This window comes from Myotis daubentonii, chromosome 2, assembly GCF_963259705.1.
Source record: "Myotis daubentonii chromosome 2, mMyoDau2.1, whole genome shotgun sequence".
NCBI classification, from domain to species: Eukaryota; Metazoa; Chordata; class Mammalia; order Chiroptera; family Vespertilionidae; genus Myotis; species Myotis daubentonii.
The window spans coordinates 82,935,340-82,959,636 of NC_081841.1; the positions used below are offsets into that span (position 1 = coordinate 82,935,340).

Genomic DNA, 24,297 nt, shown 5'->3' on the forward strand with positions numbered 1-24,297 from the left:
GGCTTCTCCGGGCGCTGTCTTCCAACTAGGTGGAGGGAGTTAGCTGCTGGTGGGTGAGCTAGGTCACTCAGGCCGGGGCCCCCCAAAGGCGGCCTCCCCCCGCAAGGCCGGGCCCCCCCGAAGGCCGGGGCCCCCCAGGGTCGGGGTCGTGGGTGGGAAGGAGGTCGCGTGGTAGGAGCGCACACGAGCCACAGCCTCGCGGCCAAGACCCGGCTTTAGGGCGCGAGCGGGCGGGGCCGCGGGCTGCTGGGTGACTGCGCGAGGCTCGGAAGCTCCAGGCTCCCGTCATTTTGGGGGATTTTGGTAGCTTTAGTCAAACTTGATCTACTCGGACTAACCGTCCCTAAATGACGGTGCTCTCCTTCCCTCCCTCTCGATTCGTTCTTTCTCTTATTTTATTTTTTCATATATAATTTTGGTTACTCTTTAAAAGTAGATTTCGCTCCCCTTTTATTATAGTTGAACTGTGGTTGAAAGGTGGAGTTACTTCAGATTCACCACTTTTAGCGGCTTTAGCCAATTCTAAGTGATTCCTTATAAACTTGAAATGTTTGCTGTAGTCCTTGTACTTCGGAATCAATCTAGGGCTGCACTCACCTGCCCGGTAACCACCAGCTAAGGAAGCGACTGAGGGTTTGAAAGGCAGCCAGTACAAGGTGAAATGTGCTGTAAAAATGCACATCAGATGTTGACTAATTAGTTTGCAAACAAGAATGCAACCTTTTTATGTTGATCCTCAGAACAGTTTTTAATGGATTACATATTGAAATAATATTTTGGATAAAATAAGTTAATAAGATATATTATTGAAGTTAATTTCACCTGTTTCTCTCTATTTTTTAAAACATTGCTACTAACTAGAAAATTTAAGATTACAAATGTGCTCAAATATGTAATTGGACAGGGCTGATCTAAAGATCAGTGAATGAGCAGAGGGACATATAATGGAAGTGACTCTTACCTTTACCCTAGTCTCCTGAAGTTGTGTATACCTGTGTATTCTGCTTTAAAGCACATTTTTTTTAAAGTTTCACCTGACCTTTAAATTGCACTTTAAGTTGGTTTGATTACAGAATCACATTTTGCGCCAGTGGTGGTGTTTTGTTTTCCTTTAGGTGAGAAAGGTTGTGTATAAAATTGAGTATTTTTAAACTAGTTTTTAAAATTATGAAAGCAGTGCATATTTATTATTTTAAAAATCATTCAGCATAAAGGTATGAAATTAAAATTACAAGTTCCTCAATGCCTTCCAGCAAGTTTCTGTCTAAAACTAAAGAGTGTGTGTGGTTACATAAAAGTGATATTACTCTGCATATCTTTCTGATACCTGCCCTTTCTTAATTATTTCCCTTTGGCTATATTTCCTGAGGAGTACAGTAAGTGTGCTTATTTTTATTGAAGAACTTGTATATTATTCTATTCTACGGCTGCATTATAATTTATTTAACTGTTTTCCTAATGAGTACTTAGGATATCTTTACATTTTAGTGGTGTAATTGTAGATTCACATGCAGTCTTAAAAAATAATACTGAACTATCCCTCATAACTTTGCCCAGTGTCTTCCAATGATAATATTTTGTAAACTATATTATAATATCATGACCAAGATATTTATATTGATACAATCTGCTTTACTTGTACTTATTTGTGTGTGTATGTCCTATATAATTTTTATTATCTGAATATATTCACTTATCTATTACCACAATCAAGATACTGAACAGTTCCAACACTCTAAGGATTTCTCATGTTGGCCTTTTATCATCATAACCATCTTCTTTCAACCCAATCAACTCCCAACTCTTATCAACCACTTATAAGTTCTCCATTTATAAAATTGTTGCATGTAAAAATGTTATAGTAATGCAATCCTAAAGTATCTCATGCTTTGGTTTATCAGCATAATTCCATGTAGAATCAACAACAAAAAGTTGATTTTGAGATGGATGAGTAAAATAAGGAAAAGAAAGAGGAAGGGAGGGGAGAGAGAGAAGGGAAGTATGGAGGGAGGGAGGGAGGGAGGCAAATCCAAGAAGACAGAGGTCAGAGGTTGAAAGGTCAGGGACTTGAGGAAAGAATGAAAGTTTGGAATAGTCTCTAAAATAAAATAATAGCTGACTAGTATAGTCATTTTCAAAATTATTTTTACAAAGACCTACAATAAAACAAACAACAAAAAGCAGGTTACGTTGTAATTCAAGCACACATACATACTTTAGAAACATGTTTGTTTTTTAATAATTCTTATCTTTAGCATATATAGTATACTTATAGTTTCTTTTCTGGCCTATTCTAACATTTTCTATCCTATCATTAAAATTTGATAATCAAGAGCCACTAAATTATTTTTTTGATCTGCTAACGGATTATGATAAACAATTTGAAGATTATTAGACGAGATGTTCAGAAGGATTGCTGGGCAGATGAATAGCTTGACTGTCTTGCGGACCATTTGATAATGAAGAACTTAGGGTTTGAATTCAGGATGTCTGAATTATGATCCTGCCCCCATTCTTATTAATGTAATGGCTATCAACAGTTAAGTAACTTCTTCAAACCTGAGTGTTCTCATCTACACAATGACTCTAATGATCTTTAACCTTTTAAGTTACTCTGAAGATTATCCATTATATAAATGTCTTCTAGTGCCTGCCTTGTCACAGCTACTTAATACTTGGAAGCTAATGATAGTGATTATGATGATGACATACTGAAATGATGAAGATATACTGAAATATACTGATTAATGCATATCTATTACAAGTATTAAACATTTAAATGGCCCATCCAGCATGGGTCAGTGGTTGGGCATTGACCTATGAACCAGGAGATCATGGTTTGATTCCAGGTCAGGGCACATGCTCGATCCCCAGTCAGGAGCATGCAGGAGGCAGCCAATTAATGGTTCCCTCTCATCATTGATTTTTCTATCTCTTTCTCCCTCTCCCTTCCTCTCTGAAATATATATATATATATATATATATATATATATATATATATATATATATATATATATATATACTAGGGGCCCGGTGCACGAAATTCGTGCACTGGGTGTGTGTGGGGGGAGTGTCCCTCAGCCCAGCCTGCCCCCTCTCACATACTGGGGGCCCTCAGGCGTTGACCCCCATCACCCTCCAATCACAGGATCGGCCCCTTGCCCAGGCCTGATGCCTCTGGCCTAGGCGTCCGGCTCGGGCAGCGGGGACCCGCAGCTGCAGCGGCCCCACGATTGTGGGCTCCACTTTAGGCCCAGGCAAGGGACCCCTAGCTCCCGGGACTGCCAGCTTCGACCGTGCCCAGCTCCCATCGCTGGCTCCACCCCTACTTCCTGCTATCACTGGCCAGGGTGGAAAAGGCACCTGATTCTCCGATCATGGCTGGGGGGCAGGGCAAAGGCGGCCCCAGTGCCGCCTTTGCCCTGCCCCCCAGCTCTTAGCTCCCCCCTGGGTTTCCGATCACTGTCAGTGGCAGGGGGCTTCTTCCTGCTTTCCCTTTCGCCTCCCTGCATTGTGCCTACATATGCAAATTAACCGCCATCTTGTTGGCAGTTAACTGCCAATCTTAGTTGGCAGTTAATTTGCATATAGCCCTGATTAGCCAATGAAAAGGGTAGCTCGTACGCCAATTACCATTTTTCTCTTTTATTAGTGTTGATATACATACATATATATATATATATATATATATATATATTTAAATAAAATAAATTTTGATTTTACATGCCATAATTATCCAATATTACATGTTATTGTTGCAAAACATGGCTTTCTCTGGTAAAATTAACAACTCTGAGTTAATGAGTAGAAACTAGCCTTATGTTTCCCCCATACATAGACTTAAGTTGTTCTCTTGTATTTTAATCTCTGAATATTCAAGCTGATAATATGTATTTTTCCATTAATCATTTCTATTAGGATGAGTTTTTCTGTCAAGTTTCTTGAATTCAGGAAGGCAAGCCAGCTCATTCCATGTAACTTTTCGCTTGGAGAATTAAAAGTCTAGTAATAGACCTGACCATTTGTAGTCAAACATTGTTCTTAAAATTATGGTACAGACATGATAAGGTGTGATAAACATTTGTTAAACTAAAATGTGTATATAGAACCATGTTGGATTATTATGAAATATTAAAGAACCCATAATTTTTATTAGCATATTAGCCTCTTTAATTTTCTTTAATTAGTTCTGTGATTTATTGTGAAGGATGATGGAAGATGATGATGATGCAAAGCTCAACGAAGAAATACAAGCTGAATTGGACAAAATCAGCATTTCTTCTTTGGAAAAAGATGGTGTAGATAGTGATTCAAACGCAGAAACCCAGAGTGATGACAGTGATGCTGTAAGTATTAAGTTTTGGACTTTTAAGCCCTTTAATTGGAGTAAACTTTTCAGGAGATATTTTAATTTCTCAATGTGTTCTGTGTGTTTCTGTGTGCTTATCTCATGTTTAACCTTAGGATCTTCTTTAGACAGTGTAAATTGATAGATATTTAAATATAGAAGTTTGTTGAAGATAGAAATCACCTTATAAACCACATTCTATATGTGCATTTTTGGGGGTAAAATTGGGATTATACCATGTTATGTATATATATTTGTATCCTGCTTTTTAACATTAATCATGAACATTCTAATATGAATATATATGGATGGAAGCAAACTTTATGTGAAAACTTTAGATCTATAGAGGTAATTATTTTTTTAATCAAACGTTATCTTTTCACTTGTGCATTTCTTCCAATGTTTATATGCTTAAAAAATCTGTTTATGATTCTTTTTTTACATCAAAACTTTTAATCCAATGGAAATTTGTTATAAAATGAAGATCTGATTTGAAATTTTCTTGAACATACTTAGCTAATGTTCCTAGTGTCACTTGTTGAATAATCCAACTTTTCTCAATTGATTTAATATCTTTTTATACATTTAGTGTTTTACATATGATCTATCCAAGATTACCTAACATTTCTCATTACTCTGTTAATTTTTGCTGTATTATAGTTTACATTTTTTAATTTCAAAAGAGTCCAATTTTGTTTTGTTATTTCAAAATCTTCTCAACTAAGTTTTTTAAAAAACCCTCACAAAACTCACTTGCCAAGTTTTAAAAAATAACTATATTCTAAGTTTTCATTAGGATTTCAATAACCTACATATAATATTTGAGAAAATTTAATATTTTTATATTACTATGTCTTTTTAGCCATAGCAAATTTAAATGAAACAAAATATCCTGATATTATTCATGAGATTATGAAATTCAACAGAATCATAGATATAATTCATAAAACCTGAAAATGAAAAGCAAATTTTCACTATATATATTTGTTTGAAATATGCCTTTTTTTTGCAGTGTTTTTTATTATTATTAAAACACTAGAGGCCCGGTGCACAAAAATTTGTGCACTCGGGGGGGTCCCTCAGCCCGGCCTGTGCCCTCTTGCAGTCTGGGACCCCTCGGAGGATGTCCACCTGCTGGCTTAGGCCCACTCCCCAGGGTATTGGGCCTAAGCTGGCAGTCAGACATCCCTCTGGCAGCACAGGAGCCCTCAGGGCATGTCTACTTGCCAGTGGGGAGTAGGCCTAAGCTGCAGTCAGACATCCTTGGAGGTGGGAGAGGCTCCTGCCACCACTGCTGTGCTGGCAGCCATCAGCCTGGCTTGTGGCTGAGCAGAGCTCCCCCTGTGGGAGCACACTGACCACCAGGGGGCAGCTCCTGCATTGAGTGTCTGCCCCCTGGTGGTCAGTGTGTGTCATAGTGACCAGTCCTTCCCAGTCATTCTGCTGTTAGGGTCAATTTGCATATTACCATTTTATTATATAGGATAGAGGCCTGGTGCACGGGTGGGGGCCAGTTGGTTTGCCCTGAAGGGTGTCCTGGATCAGGGTGGGGGGTCCCACTGGGGTGCCTGACCAGCCTGGGTGAGGAGCTGATGGCCATTTTCAGGCTGGCCACGCCCCCTGGCAACCCAAGCTCCCAGCCTCTCCTTTTTTGTTTTTCAGTTCCTTCTTGAGCGGAGGCTAGGGTGGCTAGAAGCAGGTATCTGGGATTTATTTATCTTCTATAAATGAAACTTTGTAGCCTTGAGCGGGGCCCAGGGCTGGCCAGGGCAGGCAGGAAGCTTGGCTTCCTCCATCGCCAGGGGCAACCCAAGCCTCCTGCTCGCTCCAGCTCCATGGCCACTGCCATATTAGTTGGGTTAATTTGCATACTTCCTCCTGATTGGCTGGTGGGCGTGGCTTGTGGGTGTAGCGGAGTGTTGGGGTGACAGAGTGATGGTTAATTTGCATCTTTTTCTTTTATTAGTGTAGGTTTTAATGTTGATATTATTGCAGGTGTTCACCTTCCCCCTTTCACCCTCCCCTGTTTCCTGCTCCCTTGGGCTTCACCACAGTATTGTCAGTGTCCACAGGGTATGCATATATGTTCTCTAGCTAATCCCTTCACCTTCTTTATCCAGTCACCCTCAACCCCTCCCCTTGGACACCATCCAGTCTGTCCCACGCAGCCAAGCTTCTGGTTCCAATTTGTACATCAGTTTATTTTATTCATTAGATTCCACATATTAATAAGATAATATGGTATTTGTCTTTCTCTGACTGGATTATATTGCTTAACATAATGCTCTCCAGGTCCATTCATTCTGTCACAATGGGTAGAAGTTTCTCCTTTTTTAGAGCAACGTAGTATTCCACTGTGTAAGTGTACCACAGATTTTTATCCACTCATCTACTGATGGGCACTTGGGCTGTTCCCAAATCTTGGCTATTGTAAATAACGCTGCTATAAACAGGGATGCATATATTCTTTCTGATTGGTGTTTGGGGATTCTTAGGCTTTATTCCCAGAAGTGGGATTACTGGGTAAAAAATCAGTACCATTTTTAATTTTTTGAGTAAACTCCATACTGTTCTCTACAGTGGCTGCATCAGTCTGCATTCCCATCAGCAGTGCATGAGGGTTCCCTTTTCTCCACATCCTCACCAGAGTTTGTTTTTTATTGATTTATTGATAGTAGCCATTCTGACAGGTGTGAGGTGAACTATGCTCTTTATAGCCTTTTACCTCATCTATGCATTTTCTCACATTTTATGTGGAATGAGGAGGGGATATTTGATACATAGTTTTAATGGACAATTTAATACTTTCTTTCGTTATTGAAATTTTCAGGACTTAGTTGAATTACCAGAGTCAGTTCTTCAGTGTATTAACATCATAAAGAATAAGAGTAAAACTGCTGAGGAGCTCATTCTTCAGGACTTAGAAGATACTGATGTTTTAAGTAAGTACAGTTTTTATCTGCTTGATAGATAAGTTTTTTATGAGAATAATCCAATATAATCCAGTCAAAGAAAGACAAAATGTAGAAAATTAAACTGCTTAAAGTACTTATCTCTTATTTTATGCATATATTTAGTCTCTAATATAATATTTATAGTATCTTGGACTGTTCAATTTAGTTCATTTGTTTTTCTTACTAATCTTCCTTATATCTCCAATAAATACTAACCACCAATATTTGTTTAACCAGCCTTAATTAAAACCAGACATTCTATTACTCTACATTAAAGAAAACTAATCATGGGACTGTTTTAAAAGTATCAGTTTATATATCTTTTTGGAGAAAAGTATAATTTATATAAAAAGCCTAACAATGTTTATTTTCTTCAATTGAGCAAATTAACTTCTGGGAATTATTCTAAGAACCCTATATAATAAAGAGGTAATATGCAAATTAACCCTCAAACCCTCACAAGATGGCTGCCTACGACCAGGCCAGCAGGGGGCTTAGTGAGGGATGACCAAACCACTGAATAATAGGCTGTGTGGGGTGACCAGGCTGGCAGGGGAGCCTTGAAGGGTGACGAGGCCATCAGGGGGGCCAGTTAGGGGCGACCAGGCTGGCACGGGGGGCAGTAAAAGGCGACCAGGCCTGTGGGGGGGGGCAGTTAAGGTCAACCAGGTTAGCAGGGGGGTGCAGTTGGAGGTGACCAGGTTGGCAGGGGGGGCAGTTGGGGGTGAATAGGCTGGTATGTGGGCAGTGAGGGGCAACTAGGCTGGCAGGGCGGGCAGTTGGGGGAGATCAAGTCAGTAGGGGTGGCAGTTAGGGGCGACCAGGCCAGCAAAGGGGGCAGTTGGGGTGACTAGGCCGGCAATGAGGCAATAAGGGGTGACCAGGCCAGTGGCGGGGGCAGTTAGGAGTGAGCAGGCCAGCAGGGAGGGGGCAGTTAGGGGCGATTAGGCCAGCACTCAGAGGCAGTGAGGGGTGATTAGGCCGGCAGGGGGTGAAGTTAGGGGCGACCAGGCCGGGAGGCAGGCTGGCTCCTAATAGTCCAGGATTGTGAGAGGTATGTCCAGCTGCTGGGATCGGGCCTAAACCGGCAGTTGGACATTCTCTGAGGGGTTCTGGATTGGAGAGGGTGCAGGCTGGGCTGAGGGGGCCCCCCATGCACATATTTCGTGCACCGGGTTTCTATTAATTTAATAAAATATTTAATTAGAATTAATCATGGCTTCGTTTATAATGAAAAATTGCAACCATCTAAATGTTCAACAGGAGGTTGGTGTGTTCAACAATACACCCATTAAAAAAGGTATACAATATTAGAAAAATATTTAATGACCTAAATATTTATGGTATATTATTTAAATTGTGATAAAATTTAATGTAATTTATGCAAATAATAGTATAAATCATAATGTGGATATTCACAGATACTCATCAACAAATATTACTGTGTGATAATATCTGTTCTAGCCACTGAGAATACAGCAGAGAACAGAATAGGCAAAACTTCTACTCTACTGTTCTAATGTTCCAGTGTGGACAAACAAATAAATAAATATGTAATGTTCCAGTAGAGATAAATGCTATGAAAGAAAAACAGCTCTAACCGGTGTGGCTCAGTGAATAGAGCATCAACCTGCGGACTGAAAGGTCCCAGTTCGATTCCGGTCAAGGGCATGTACCTTGGTTGTGGGCACATCCCCAGTGGGAGGTGTGTGGGAGGCGTGTGGGAGGCAGCTGATCAATGTTTCTCTCTCATTGATGTTTCTAACTCCCTGTCCCTCTCCCTTCCTCTCTGTAGAAAATCAATAAAATATATTTTAAAAAAAAGAAAAACAAATTCAAAATAAAGGGATAGAGTTTTGAGGTTGCTATTTTAGATAGTGTAGTCAGGGAAGGCCCCTCTAGGGAGGTGCTATTTAAGTAATGACTAAGAAGGTAAGCCACATGAATGTGTTAATGAATGAGAAGATGAACCATAAGGATATCTAGAGAACCGGTGTTCCAGAAAGAAGGAATTGTAAATGCCAAGACACCTTGAGTGGGCTTAATATATTTGAAGAACAGTAAGCCTTTGTGATTATATCTAAGAATACTAGGGTCAGATCATATAGGGCTCTTATAAATCATGGTGGACTATTACAATAGTTAGAGATGAGAGTAATCCTATCTAATAATAGACAAACAAGGTAATTGACCGTACCTTCGCTACACCTCCCATTGGCTGATCAGAGCAATATGCAAATTAACCGCCAACAAAGATGGTGGATAATTTGCATACTGCAGGCAGGGCAGGACAGCATGAACCGCCATCCAGGCCCCCGTGTACGACCTGGGGGCAGGGGCTCAGGCAAAGTGATCGATGATGGCTTCGCCTGAGCCCCCGCCTGCCCGCCAGAGACACGGGGCCCACTCCCGTATGCGACCTGGGGGCAGGCGGGGGCTCAGGTGAGGTGATTGGTATCGCTTGCCTTCACCTGATCCCCTGCCCGCCTCCCTGATCGACCACTGCAATTCCAAGCCAGCGAGGGCTGCCTTCAGGCTGCAGCTCCAGGTCCCTCACTCCCACCCCAGGCCCGAGAGCACAGTGCTGGGCAGGGGAACCCAGGGTTTTGGGAATGCAGTGCGAGGGGCCGGCACAATGTGGGGGGCTGTGTTTACACCGCCAAGTTCCCCACTTCTGCCCTGGCCCGTGCATGCCTCCTCCTTCCCCTCAGAGGCCCAGCTCCTGCCTACATGCTTGCTGGGCAGGCCCAACTGCACCGGGGCGTGAGCCATGGCGATCGGGATGGCTACTTCCTGGGATGAGATGGCCAGACCATGGCGATTCATTGGGCAATGAGGCCCATGGGGCATGCACAGCTCTTGGGCGGCAGGGGTGGCTGGCCAAGCCGAGTCTGGCTTCAGTGGGGCCAGTGGGAGCCCGAGGCCACCCCAACCCCCACAGGTCTCGTGTGGATGGTAGCTCTGTGGAGACCAGTGTCTCCATGCATGGTGCCCAGGGGTGGCTGTGAGCTGCTGCAACACTGTCCCATGCTTCAGGGAGGGGGAGAAGGCTCGCAGCCACCAGCACCCTAGGCTGCACCACCTGTGCCTCAGCCTGCCAGGTTGGCAGGGTCCAAAGCAGGTGAGCTGCTCCATTCCCCCAGTGGTAGAACAGGGAGGAGAGCGCTGGGTGCAGGGAGGGGACCTCAGCTGGGATCCTCCTGGTGTGGGGAAGGGGCTCAGCCTGGGCCCAGTGGGGAGCTTAGGAAGTCTGGCTAAGCAGGTGCTGGTTCATACCAACTCTTACTCTGCCATCTTCCTCCAGCTCTTCAAGCTAGCCCCCTGCCCCACCTGTCCAGGGAAACGGGCTCTGGGTGACCTCCCTGAGCTCAGACCGTGGACCCAGAGACCTCAAGGAAGAGTGCAGGGGCCGGTGCAGAAGTACCAGGGCAGAGTTGCTTTAGAGTCTCGGTGAAGTTTGCAACTGACCCAAGGAGGAAACCCGAGAGGGGAAAGGCCGGGAGGCATGAATTGCCAGCACCTCAGCCTCTTGAAAACAGCTCCACTTGGAATGTGAGGTGGTTGTATGTTCAGCTGAGAAGTGAGGGGGCTGAACTCCACCATCGCTGGGCTCCTGTCAGTCCGAGGCCCAAGCGTCCACCACGACAAGGAAAGAACAGAGCGAGGGACCCGGAGGAAGGGAGGACAATTGAAGAAAACTGTCTAGACTTTCCCCAGCCTTCCCCTTCTTTCTGCTGCCTACAAGAGCCCCAGGCCTGGCCAAAGTTCTGTGTCCACCTATTAGTCCCCTATTCTCCAACCAAAGAGGAAAGAAATAAGGAAGAAGTTTGTGCTGCCTTCAGAAAGTATCTATATACCTGATCGGCCAGTTGCCTTCCACAGAGGGAGGCCAGACTGCAGCTTAGGCCCGTTCCCCACAGGGACACCAGTAGGACATCCTGTGAGGGCTCCCAGACTGTTAGAGGGGGCAGGCTTGGCTGAGGGATGCCCCCCGAATGCACAAATTTTTGTGCACTAGGCCGCTAGTCCTATATAATAAAAGGCTAATATGCAAATCAACCAAATAGTGGAATGACTGGTTGCTATGATGTGCACTGACCACCAGGGGGCAGACGCTCAACACAGGAGCTGCTCCCTGGTGATCAGTGTGCTCCCACAGCAGCAGAACTGCTTAGCCAAAAGCCAGGCTCTTGGCTGGTGAGCATAGCAGCGGTGGCGGGAGCCTCTCCCGCCTCTGCAGCAGGCGGGTGGTAAGGAGTGAGGGGTCCTGGACTGTGAGGGGTCCTGGACTTTGAGAGCCCTGGACTGCGAGAGGGATGTCTGACTGCCAGCTTAGGCCCGATCCCTAGGCGGACATCCCCTGAGGGGTCCTGGACTGCGAGAATGCGCAGGCTGGACTGAGGGACCCCCTCTCCCCACTCCAACCAGTACACAAATGTTGTGCACCGGGCCTCTAGTTTGAGTATAAATGATGAAAACAGTCATATTCTAGAAACCATTTTTATGGTAGAAGAACCAAAAGGATGTATTGATGGATTGGTGTGAAAGAGAAAGGAAAAGATGGCTCCAAGATTTTTGTCCTGATCATCTGTATGAATGGATATGTAAAGACTTGCTATATATAGATTCTTCAAATTTTGGCAGTGATTATTTATAGTTGAGTTATGAGGAATTTTAATAGCATGATCATTTATTTTTACTAAGGTTTACACAATAAAAATAAAAGTATATTGCCAATTATATACCTTAATTATGAAAAAAGCCAAAGGTAACAATTATAGAAAATTAATTATATGAAAGCTTATATAACTACAGTTATGGAAGTGGTTTAGAAAATTATGAGAAGATCTCCTATACAGCTCTAGTCAAATAGGTTTTATAGTTTCAATGGATAGAATAATTTTCCAAGAAAATTAAAATTATCAAAATTTATTGATAAAAAATAGAAATATTATTAAATCAATAATCTGGCAAGATGGTGGAAATGGATTTCTTTTCAAATGTCTTTAGAAACTAGAAATAATTTTGCAGTAGAATTATTACAAACCATCCAGGAGCAAAAATCTGTAGGCTATATACTAATTTAGTTATAAAAAGGTACATATTTAAAAAATACAATTATATAGTCATAACACATACAATAGAAGCCAGAGTCTAAATCCATTTAGAAGATAGATGTGCTGATTAGGACTCCCAGTTGTAGACATCAGAAGCCATTGAGGGTATTTGTTTGTGTGTTTGTTTTTATGGGTAGAGTAAATGTTCTGGTTATTTATTACTGCAAAACAAACTTGGTGATTTAAAATAACAATTTGTTATTATCTTTTATGATTCTGTCGGTTGACTGGGGTTAGCCGAGCAGTTCTTGCTTGGGTATCTTATGCATTTGGAGGCACATGTTGAGTAAGGCTGCAGTCACCTGAATTCTTTACTGGATTGTAATTCCAAGATGGCTCACTCAAATGTGGCAGTTGGTGCTAATTATTGGCTGGGCGTTCAGTTGGTGCTATCAACAGGAGGCACCTGCATGTGGTTTGTCCCTATGGCCTGCATGGCACCTGCATGGTGAGAAGTACCATATCATGAACAAAATACCAAGAGACAAAGGTGGGATCTGGTAAGGCTTCTTATGACCTACTAGAGTGCTGGTGCATGAAAATTCATGCACTGGAGGTGTCGTCCCTCAGCCCAACCTGCCCCCTCTCACAGTCCAGGATCCCTCAGGGATGGAGGCGACTCTGCAATAGGGGGAAGGCAACACCCCCATCACACTTCTGCTGCTGCCACTGCCGGCAGCGCAAGCCTCGGCTGGCCTGGTTACCTGAGCCTTGGGCTGGCCCTGCGCGGCTGGGCAGCTGCCATCCGAGGCTTGCCTGCACCTCGGGCCAGCCCTGGGCAGTGGCCACTGCCATCTGCAGCTTGCCTGAGCCTCAGTCAGTGGGGGGTGCAGGAGGACCCAAGGCCCCCGGCAGGGCTGAGGGGACTCCGGTGGCAGGCACACGGAGTGGCCAGCCCCCGCTGAGGAATGGAGGATGCTCTCAAGGACATGAGTTATAACTTCCAATTTGTTGGACACCAGAGTCTGGCTTCAGCTTCAGGGGAGGGAGGAAGAGAGGGTTGGGCAGCTCGTTGAATGAGTGCAGTTGGTGGGGAGTGCAGGAGGACCTGAGGCCTCTGACAGGGCTAAGGGGACTCTGGCGGCAGGCACGCAGAGCAGCCGGCACCACCCCCACTGTGGGCGCTGCCATCTTTCTGATGGGGTGACAGTCAATTTGCATATTACCTCTTTATTATATAGGATTCTCAGATCATGCCACATCATTCCTACCAGATCCTGATGGTTACGCAGGGTTAGTCTAGGCTCTGTGCAGGAGGATCTATGCAGGGTGTGCATACCAGGAAATGTGGGAGAAGAATCTTTGGAGATCTGCTACAACAATAAGTAACAGATTGTTGACAGAACTTAAGAAACAGACTGTAGACTGAATATCCAACGTGTACAAAACACACACACACAAATTGTAGAACCTGTCTGCTGCAGGAGCTTGCTGTCTGATATAATTAAGAAAGTCAGAGACATTTATTATCTACTATGCACTCCTGTCTCCAAACCAAAGCTCCCTCTATCTATCATGGTTTGGGCCAAAAAAATGTTAAAATATAGCTCCCTGCCTCTCTTCACACATAATATTTTTATAAAAATAAAGAATTACACAGATATATCAGTTGATAGAACCTAAGTCACCCTTCAAAACCTAGCTTAAAGGGGATCTGGAGAATGTTATTTTTGCTCTACAGCCCCTCACACAGGAAAGCATGCCAGAAAGATTGTGCATAGTTGTTGAAGAGGAAAATCTGTATCTGACAAAATAATTGTGAATGGAAAGTTAACCAGCAGAATTGTCCTCTTAAAAAATAGTTTACTGTCAGGAAACATTACCATGATCTAACACATTAAATGAATAAGGAAATGAAACATAACTACATCTACACAGATAATAAAAAGACTTGATAAAATAAAACAAAAACTCATAAACTCAAGAAAGAAAGTTTACCTCATTCACATGTTAGTAATTATAATCTTTCAAACTAATACTTTTATTAAAGTCAGTTTCAATATCTTGTGTAAAATTATATTGCCAGTTGTAGTAAGTAGAATTAAACTTTTGGTGACTTCTAATCAAGACGTCATTACAATATCAAACAAAATATTATTATGTGTATGTGGAGAATAAACTTTAGTCTAGAATATAAAAGGGGATACCAAATTAGTGATATAAAAATTTGTTACATTTTAGAGTAAAAATTACAGTTTTCCTCTGTTCTTTATTCTTCGTTGTTTTTCTGTTGTTTTGTTACTTTGTTACTGATCAATAATATGCTATGATAGAATTTGAGATTAAAGGATGTTGGGAGGTTTGAAATTTTAATATGTTGTTCCTTACTCTAATATTTAAAGTTAAAATATTTTTTCTTTTTCTAGGCTACACTTATGGAGCAGTTTCTAATAATCATATGCACTTAAGGGTAGAATTATCAACTAAATATAAAGAAAACTCAGATCAACTAATGAAGGTATATGTTCAACATTTAATTAAAATTACTCATTATTACCTCTCCTCTTACACCAGATGATATTCACTGATTTAAAGTTCAGTGATTTAAAAATTAAAATTTAAATAGTTTTTAAGCAAATTATTTTTAGTTTTATATTTTCCTTGGCATATAAAACCACTCAAATTTCAATGTTTAAAAATATAAGAAATAGAAATTTGAAAAAAAAAATGAAACATCACTACTTGGGAAGTTTATGTGTATGTAGATAAAAGAGTAGAATGATAGTGCATTTCCCCCCCCAAAAAAAACTCTGACCCCCAAAAAATGAATATACTCTAGTGTTTATTGCCTTGCTTAAGGAATGTAATGTGTTCCAGCAGAGATTTTAAATATTGTATAGAAACTTTCAACTTAGAACATCTTATGTTAGTTTTTCTTTAAAGATATAATTGAATACTCCTAAAATATAAGAGTAAAGGAGAGTTAGCATTTTGGGTTAAAACTCCCACAAATCTATTCTACAGTTTCAGTATCTTGGATTTATTTTTTTAACTCTCATTTTATCTAACTCTATTCCTGCTCCCTAAGATGTCTAAAATAATATGAAAATTATATGTATTTTATTACTTGCTGTTTTAATAACACTAAAACTTGAAATATTAACTTAGAATTATCATACTGGTATTTCATGGGAATAGGTAATCTTTTCATTTCCATCTAAACCAGTGGTTCTCAACCTTCTGGCCCTTTAAATACAGTTCCTCATGTTGTGACCCAACCATAAAATTATTTTCGTTGCTACTTCATAACTGTAATGTTGCCACTATTATGAAACATAATGTAAATATCTGATATGCAGGATGATCTTAGGCGACCCCTGTGAAAGGGCCGTTCAACCGCCAAAGGGGTCGTGACCCACAGCTTGAGAACCGCTGATCTAGACTGTGGTGGAATCTAATCATAGAAAAGTATTCATCAGAATTATGTCTTATATATAATTCAGATTAAAGTAGGTAATAGTCCTGGTTTTTAAACATATTGAATAGATCAGAAATTTGTATATGTGAAAAACCACTACAGGTAAGAAAGATAGAAATGTATTAGGAGGAAAACAAATATTAGTAAAAATGTTTTAAAATGATTATCAAGCAGTTTAGGTAATTGCTGTGGGTTAATATTATAGAGTGACTAGAGTTCTAAAAATCATAAGGTTAAAATATAGTCAGGTTCCATGGGAAAAACATTATTATTCACCATGAAGACAATGATTATGAATGTGCTATAGAATTGTATTTGAGAAGGGTTTGAAATAAATAAAGTTATAGCTATAAATCAACAAACAAGAAGTGCTGGTGAGGATGAGTATAAAAGGGAACCCCAGTTCCCTGCTAGTGGGAATGCAGACTGGTGCAGCCACTGTGGAAAACTGAGGATTTTCCTCAAAAAATTAAAAATGGAACTCCCATTTGATCCAGTAATCCCACTTCTAGGAGTATATTCTAAGAATCCCAAAACACCAATCAGAAAGAATACAGGTGCCCCTATTTTCATAGCAGCATAATTTACAAGAGCTAAGACCTGGAAACAGCCCAAGTGCCCATCAGGAGATGAATGGATAAAAAGGTTGTGGTACAATTACACCATGGAACACTATGCAGCAGGAAAAAAAGAAGGATCTCTTACCCTTTGATGCAACATGGAGGGACCTGGAGAGTATTATACTAAAGTCAAATAAGTGAGTCAGAAAGACAAGTATCACATTATCTCATTTATATGTAGAATCTAATGAAGAAAATAAACTGATGAACAAAACAGATCCAGAGACATTGAAACATGCAACAGACTGACATATTTCAGAAGGGTGGGGGGAGGAGGGTGGGAAGAGATTAAACAAAGAACTTATATGTATATATGCATAGCCAATGGGCACAAAACACTGTGGGGACAGTCTGGGGAGGGGGCGGGAGTGGGATGGAGGGGATCAGTGGGCGAGGCGGGGAAGGGAAAGGGGACATTTGTAATACTTTAAAAAATAAAGTTTTAAAAAAGTTGTAGCTATGTATATAGGCCTTTTTTTCTTAAACTGATAGCTTGATCCTCTATTTCGGTTCTCTTTAATCACTGCTATTCTTTTAACCTCTTAGATATTATCTGAAATAGAAAAAGGAGAATTTCTGAGAAGTAATACCCACTGTGACAGTACTGATTCTGTTCCAGAGCCTGGTCCTTATGAACATGTAGATGAACATATTTTTCTAGGTGGGCAAAACTCGATATTTTTGATAATTTTTATTCTGATTTTAGTTATCTTAGGAAATGTAGAGTTTTTTCTTTTGACAATTAGGAAAATACAATCATATATAATACTTTCACTCTGCTTATTTAATTACATACTCTCATAGTTTTGTTTATGCTTCCTAAAGTACCTTGATTGAAATGTATTTATAATTTTTCTACATATATAGTTAACTGCAATAAACATACCCAGCCTTGAATTTCTTAAGAATACAATAACTATCCAGGAGCACACACACACTATTAATTTTAGATTAAGTTTTGTTGAGTAGTTTAAGGCAAGTTATGTGTTTTCTTTGTTGACTGCAGTGGAATTTCCATGTATATTTAAGACTATATTTTTTTACTAGAGGCCCAGTGCACGAAATTTGTGCACTCGAGGGGGGGGGGGTGGGGGGTGGGTTCCCTCAGTTGGTCCTGTGCCCTGTTTCAGTTCAGGAGCCCTTGGGGGATGTCTGACTGAGGTCGGGCCTAAGCTGGTAGTCGGACATCCTTAGCGCTGCCTTGGAGGTGGGAGAGGCTTCCGCCACCACCGCTGCACTTGCCAGCCATGAGCCCGGCTTCTGGCTGAGTGACGCTCCTCCTGTGGGAGCGCACTGACCACCAGGGGCAGCTCCTGCATAGCGACCAGTCATTCCGCTGTTCGGTCGATTTGCATTTTAGCCTTTTATTATATAGGATTTTTATTTTATCACTTTTTCTTTGGTAATATGTTGAAATTATTTCTTCTTTTCAAAATTACTTTTATACTTCACGGTGGATCACTATTAACAGTGTTGATCTTAAAAATAATATTTCTCTTTATGACTGCAGATGATGGTGAAATAAATTTTGGATACTGTGAAGTGGAAGAAAGATGTAGGCAATCTTTTGAGGCTTGGCAAGATAAACAGAAAGAACTAGAAGACCAAGAGAAAGAAACTCTCAAAGCTCAGAGGGAAAGAGAAGAAAAGCAGTTTCAAGAAGAAGAAGAAAAGAGACATTGCTGGATGAAACAGTTTGAAATTGAAAAGAAAAAATTAGAGAATATTCAAAAGGTTTTTGTTTTTCATGCTTCTTTTTAAATTAGTAGCTACTTTGAAGAGTATTGCTGTTTTGGAGTATAGTGTGGATTTATTTTTAATTACTCCTGATAATAGAGGCAATTGACTGGTTAATAATATTTAATATGGTTTCCTTAATTAGTTTTTATTGAAATTTATTGGAATTTCAGATACTGCTTTGGATCATGGGAGCCACTAAAGTCTTTGAAGTTTTAAATATTGTCCTAGAAAGGATGATATTTATAGCACAAACTGTTGCTTTTTTTATACCCTTTTAATTATAGGAAAATATAATAGAATTTTGTTGATCATGTGGTTCCCTTGCTATGTGGTCTGATATATAGCAATTAAGTAAAACATATTTGGTTGAAGAGGTTCAACCAAGTAAATGATGGTTTGTACTTCAGCTCTATAATTGAGCTAATTCCTTGGACTAGACATTTTTTTGGTATGGAAGACTTTTGTGTTGTAATTATTTCTGTTTTCTCCAACCCCACCTCAGGAGGTCTACACCCTGAGGTCACTACAGTGGCATATTAGGAACTGGTAGATTTTTAGGACCCTATTTGTGGGCTATCATGATCCCTAGAATCTCTAGATATCAGGCTGGACAGACTTGTCTGCCTAACATCACTAAAGCTGATTTACATGTTACCTAGAAATTGCTAGATTTGAGGGTTTCAAATAGAGAAATTACCATGTGGTCATCTAGGCAGTTCAGGGTATTCTAGCCTTCCATGTTGAGTGCACTACATTTCCTGCTTATATAAAAAACTAGAGGCCCGGTGCACAAAAATTTGTGCACTCGGGGGGGTCCCTCAGCCTGGCCTGTGCCCTCTCGCAGTCTGGGACTCCTGGGGGATTGGGCCTAAGCTGGCAGTCAGACATCCCTCTGGCAGCCCAGGAGCCCTCAGGGGATGTGCTCTTGCCAGCTGGGAGCAGGCCTAAGCTGCAGTCAGACATCCTTAGTGCTGCTGAGGAGGCAGGAGAGGCTCCCACCACCACCGCTGTACTGGCAGCCGTCAGTCTGGCTTGTGGCTGAGCAGAGCTCCCCTTGTGGGAGCGCACTGACCACCAGGGGGCAGCTTCTGCATTGAGTGTCTGCCCCCTGGTGGTCAGTGTGTGTCATATTCCCAGTTGTTCTGCAGCTAGGGTCAATTTGCATATTACCCTTTTATTATATAGGATAAACAAGTTAAAGTAATTGTAATATTGTAGAGCCACTTTGGTCATATATTTTTTCTCACGAAGTCTAAATTTTTAGCTTTCCTTTAGTTATATTTTCTTTCTACTAATCTGATAAATATGATCATTACTATCATAAAATTATGATTTAAAAAATGACATTAGTAGGTTTAGTGAATTCCTAAATAAGTGCTTTGTTATAACTTGAGGCTTAAAATTTCTGGTGGGGCCATTCCATAATTTTATAATGATGGGTTTTAAATATGTGATTTACTTCCTTTTAGTAGCTCTTTTCTATACCCCTTGTTAGTGTCCTCTTCTCCTCAAAACTGCTATTGTAAATCTCTTTCCATGAGTTCCACCCAACTGCTCTCTCCTTATTATTAGCATATGATCACATAACATGTTTGCATTAATTACAAACTTCCTCTTCTTTCTAATCGCATATCTATTTAGTATCAATCTCTGTGCTCACCTTTTCTTTTGCCATTGCTTCTGTATCAGTATCTCAGTAACAAGAGTTTCCCCTTCAACTAAAGTTTAGCTTTTTCTCCTCTGCTTTTTCATTTTCCAGTTTACCCCTGCTTTTTGTTATATTCAAAACACCCCTTCCAACTTCCTCCTTTCTTATTCTTTATAAACATGTTCAGTTTTCTCCCATCCTAGAAACAAAACAAAGGGAAAACCATGAGATTACCTTTGTTCATAATATCTCATTTTATCAAGCTCTTTAGCTCTACTGATAATAATCAGCTTCTTTAATATATATATATATATATATATATATATATATATATATATATATATATATATATATATATATATATATAATGTTTTTATTGGTTTTTAGGAGAGAGGAAGGGTGAGGGAGGGAGGGTGAGAAGCATCTATGTGAGGGAGGAACATGGATGGTTTGACTCCCACACACCCCCCGAAATTGCAACCTGGGCATGTGTCCTGACTGGGAATTGAACATGGGATTACACTCAACCAACTGATCCACACAGGCCAGGCCACAGTCCAGCTTCTTAAAAGAGTGTTATTTTTGCTATATCTATCTCCTTGTTTTGTTCAATTGTAAACCTGCTAGTTATTTACCACCATCCCACTGAGTGAGACTGTTCTTCTCAAAACTAACCAATGACTTCTAAGTTACCATACTCACAGGCTCATGTTCAGTTTTTATTTTGGTCTCTATTACATTTTATGCCAGTAAAAATCTGATTGTTGGCCATTTCTCCTTCCCATGGGGACCACACTGCCTTGATTCTCTGTCTTATATGTTTGGGATTTCCTCCTTGATATCCATTTTAAGCTTCTTTTTTCTTTTTCCTTGAATATGACACCACCAAGGCTTTCTTTTTTGTTTTGTTTTTTAATTCTTTATTTTTGAAAGTATTACATATGTCCCTTTTTACCCCCATTGTCCTCTCCCAGCCTGCCCCTGCGCCCCAGCCTTCCCCCCATCATTCCCTTGTCCTTTTCTTATTAATCTTATCTCATAGCCTTAGCTATTTAGAAGCAAATCTATATTTATAACAAAAAGTAAACTAATTACATAACTTTCCTACAGATGCTTCACACCTAGAACTTAATGTATCTAAAACTGAGTGCATTGTCTTTCTTTCTGAATCAAGTTCCTCCTCTGGTATTCTTTATTTTGGTGAGCTACACTACCATCATTGCCCAAGCTAGAAAGATGAGGGCCATTTTTTACTCTTCCTTCTCTTTTATTATCCTCTTCTTTTTAAAAATAGTTGTATTATCTATCTTTTCATCCATATAGCTACTGCTACTCCATAGTTCAGGGTGTGCTAATGTCTAGCTTTGGATATTTATTATGTTCTTTAATTGATCTCTCTACTTTTTATCTTCCACAGACTCATCCACCATAGTGCTGTCAGGAGGCTATTTTTTTACGTTCTTAAATCCCATCAAAAGTTCCCATAGTTCACATAAGACAATTTCCAAGGAAAATTTTCCATTACCTTTATATCCAATGAGTTGGCTATTTGTGGCAATTTCATGTTCACATTATGTTTGTATCTGTTCTTGCTCCTGCCACTATCCAGAGGCCCTCATTAATTCTCACATGGACTTTGCTAATATCTATCTTACTGATCATATTGGTGTCTCCTGGGTTTTCTGTCTCTAACTCTACCTGAGCTGACATTATGATTTTTCTAAACACAGAGCTGTCGTCATTTTTTCTAGGTCAAAAGCACTTAATACATGTCTGTCCAACCTCTTGAAAGCCTACTAATTTCAAATATAATCTTCTGCATGAAACCATTCACGATCCACCAATTATAACACCTATTCCTATGATTCTATATAATCTTCTCTTTCAGTAAACTTATTCTGCTAAATTTGGAGTAATGTGTGAACTTGTGAGAATGTTCCCATATTAAAGGTCAATTTTTAGAGTAAAAGGGATTATATTTTGCTTATTTTTGTTTATTCATCAGATCCTTAACAAAATATGTGCTACTAAAATGGTATTAAAAGAAAATCACACCCTAGTCAGGTGGCATCGCCCTACACACCAAAAATGGTGCAGGTTCAATTCCCAGTTAGGGCACATACCTAGGTTGAGGCCCACATGGTAGGCAACCGATCAATGTTTCTCTCTCACATCGATGTTTCTCTTTCTCTCTCTCTCTATCCCTTAAAGAAATATTAGCCACTGAACTGATTTACTATGTGAATTAAGTGGGATGGTGTGGAGAGAAAAATATTGTAATGCAAAGCCCATCTTACGAACATTATTTGTCATTTTGGCATTGTCCAACACTATTTCTAGCTGATGTTCTTTATTATGTGAATAAACATGCTCAAATAAATAAAGCAACTTTCCCAGGTTACAGACATCTTTATGTGTTCAGAATGGGAACCCTAAGTGTTATTTATATGATGCTTTAGGTTGAGATTAAAGTTGTTATCCCAGTACTAATAACTGAGCACCATTAACTGAGGTGTTTTAACCATTATTTACAAATATATGTTGTGAGAATCATGTATAGTGAACATAATGTTTTCTGACATTTGAATCTAATATTTTAATATTAACGTGTTCAGCAAGAACAGGCCAAGATGAATGATGAGCTCCAAGAAGAAGAGAAAATGTGGAAAGAGAAAATTAAACAACATGAGGTATCTATTTGTTGTTTTTACTCAATGCAACAATCATTTTCATTTGAAATAAATTACTATGCCTGAAAAGGACATTTTAAAATAATATTGCCTAGCTGGTGTAGGATTTAAATTACTAAAGTTTTAAACATTCATTAATCATTAGAAACTGTTCTTGAAATAGAATGTCCTGATAATGAAAAGAAAGTGGTTGGTAGTGACTATGTCTATATAAAATTATAATTCTAAATTTTTTTAAGGTTTGAAATAAACTATTATGAGCATTTCATTATGATTGAAAATTATTATGAAAAGTTACTGCATTTCTTGAACACAATTAGTTGAATGTACTAAATAACCCCTTTGAATTTAAATAATTCTGTTGACATGTTAAATTTTAACTTTTATTTATCTATTTTTATATAAAATTATTTTAAGTAATCATAAGGATAAAATAGATAAAAATTTCCATAATCTTGCTATTCAGCTAAACTTATAAGCTTTCTTTGTATTCCTTCAAATCTTTTCTTTCTTTATATAAATACATTCCAGGAAAGGTAGGTTTCTACTGGCCTTATTTTTTTTATTAAAATACTAGAGGCCTGGTGCACGGATTTGTGCACTGGTGGGGTCCCTCGGCCTGGCCTGCACCCTCTCTCAATCTGGGACCTCTCAGGGGATGTCAGGTTGCTGGTTTCAGCCCGATCCCCACAGGCCCGATCCCTGCAGGCCCGATCCAGACAGGAGGGAGCCTGATCCTGTGTGTTGTCTGTCCCCTGGTTGTCAGTGCACATCATAGCGACTGGTCGACTGGTCATTCGGTCGTTTAGGCTTTTAAATTTATAGATATTTAGCATATAACATTGCATAAGCTTAAGGTATAGACATGTTGGTTGGTGCAGTTACATATTATAATTATCTCTACTGTCCATTTATAAATAAAAATCTTGTTAGGCCTGTGAGGAGACAGATGCATATGAATGCCAAAAGTGACCATAGTATCTTCCTGCAGGTAACCCAAGTGTTGGAGTTAGAAGAGCCATTAAAATAGCTAAAACTCTCATGCAACAGCAAAACAGTTAAACAGATAGGTAATATGAAAGGAGAATTAGAATCTACAATGAAGTATTGAATGTACACTTTAAAGTTGAAAAGTTCAGTATATAAAATTAAAAATTCAGTGGATATTTGACAGTATATTTGACACAATGAGAAAGAATTAGTGAAACTGAAGTAAGGTCAATAGAAAATATCTGAGTTAAAGCATAGAGAAGACAAAAATTGGAAAAGCAGAAATGAGCACAAGAAATATGTGATACAGTGTAAAGATAAAAATACTTATATTAATCTTGGAAAGAAAGAGAATGGAGCAGAAGCAATGGGGTCTGAAGACATAATAGTTGAAATGGTTTTAAATTATCTTTTAAAAATCATTCTGAGCTCTAGCTGGTTTTGCTCAGTGGATAGAGCGTCGGCCTGCAGACTGAAGGGTCCCAGGTTCGATTCCGGTCAAGGGCATGTACCTTGGTTGCAGACACATCCCCAGTAGGGGGTGTGCAGGAGGCAGCTGAATCGATGTTTCTCACTCATCGATGTTTCTAACTCTCTATCCCTCTCCCTTCTTCTCTCTAAAAAAAATCAATAAAATATATTTTAAAAAAATCATTCTGAATATTCAAAGATGATTAATGATCCCCAAAGTAGAATCAATACAAATAAAATCATACCTGACTATTGAAATTAAAGACAAAGGGATAAATATTATTAAAAGCAGCCAGAAAAA

The 24,297-nt window shown here is 39.9% G+C and overlaps 1 protein-coding gene across 1 annotated transcript in view; it reads left to right on the forward strand.

The window, feature by feature from the left end:
- Positions 1 to 16: 16 nt before the first annotated feature.
- LRRIQ1 (leucine rich repeats and IQ motif containing 1) overlaps positions 17 to 24,297 on the forward strand; it is a 251,675-nt gene continuing 227,394 nt past the window's right edge. The window contains exons 1-7 of the mRNA XM_059683729.1: positions 17 to 49; positions 4,208 to 4,346; positions 7,179 to 7,290; positions 14,786 to 14,877; positions 17,004 to 17,118; positions 17,968 to 18,191; positions 22,461 to 22,535. Of these exons, the coding sequence (XP_059539712.1) occupies positions 4,209 to 4,346; positions 7,179 to 7,290; positions 14,786 to 14,877; positions 17,004 to 17,118; positions 17,968 to 18,191; positions 22,461 to 22,535 (756 nt within the window). The 5' untranslated portion in view covers positions 17 to 49; position 4,208. The remainder of the gene's footprint in view (positions 50 to 4,207; positions 4,347 to 7,178; positions 7,291 to 14,785; positions 14,878 to 17,003; positions 17,119 to 17,967; positions 18,192 to 22,460; positions 22,536 to 24,297) is intronic.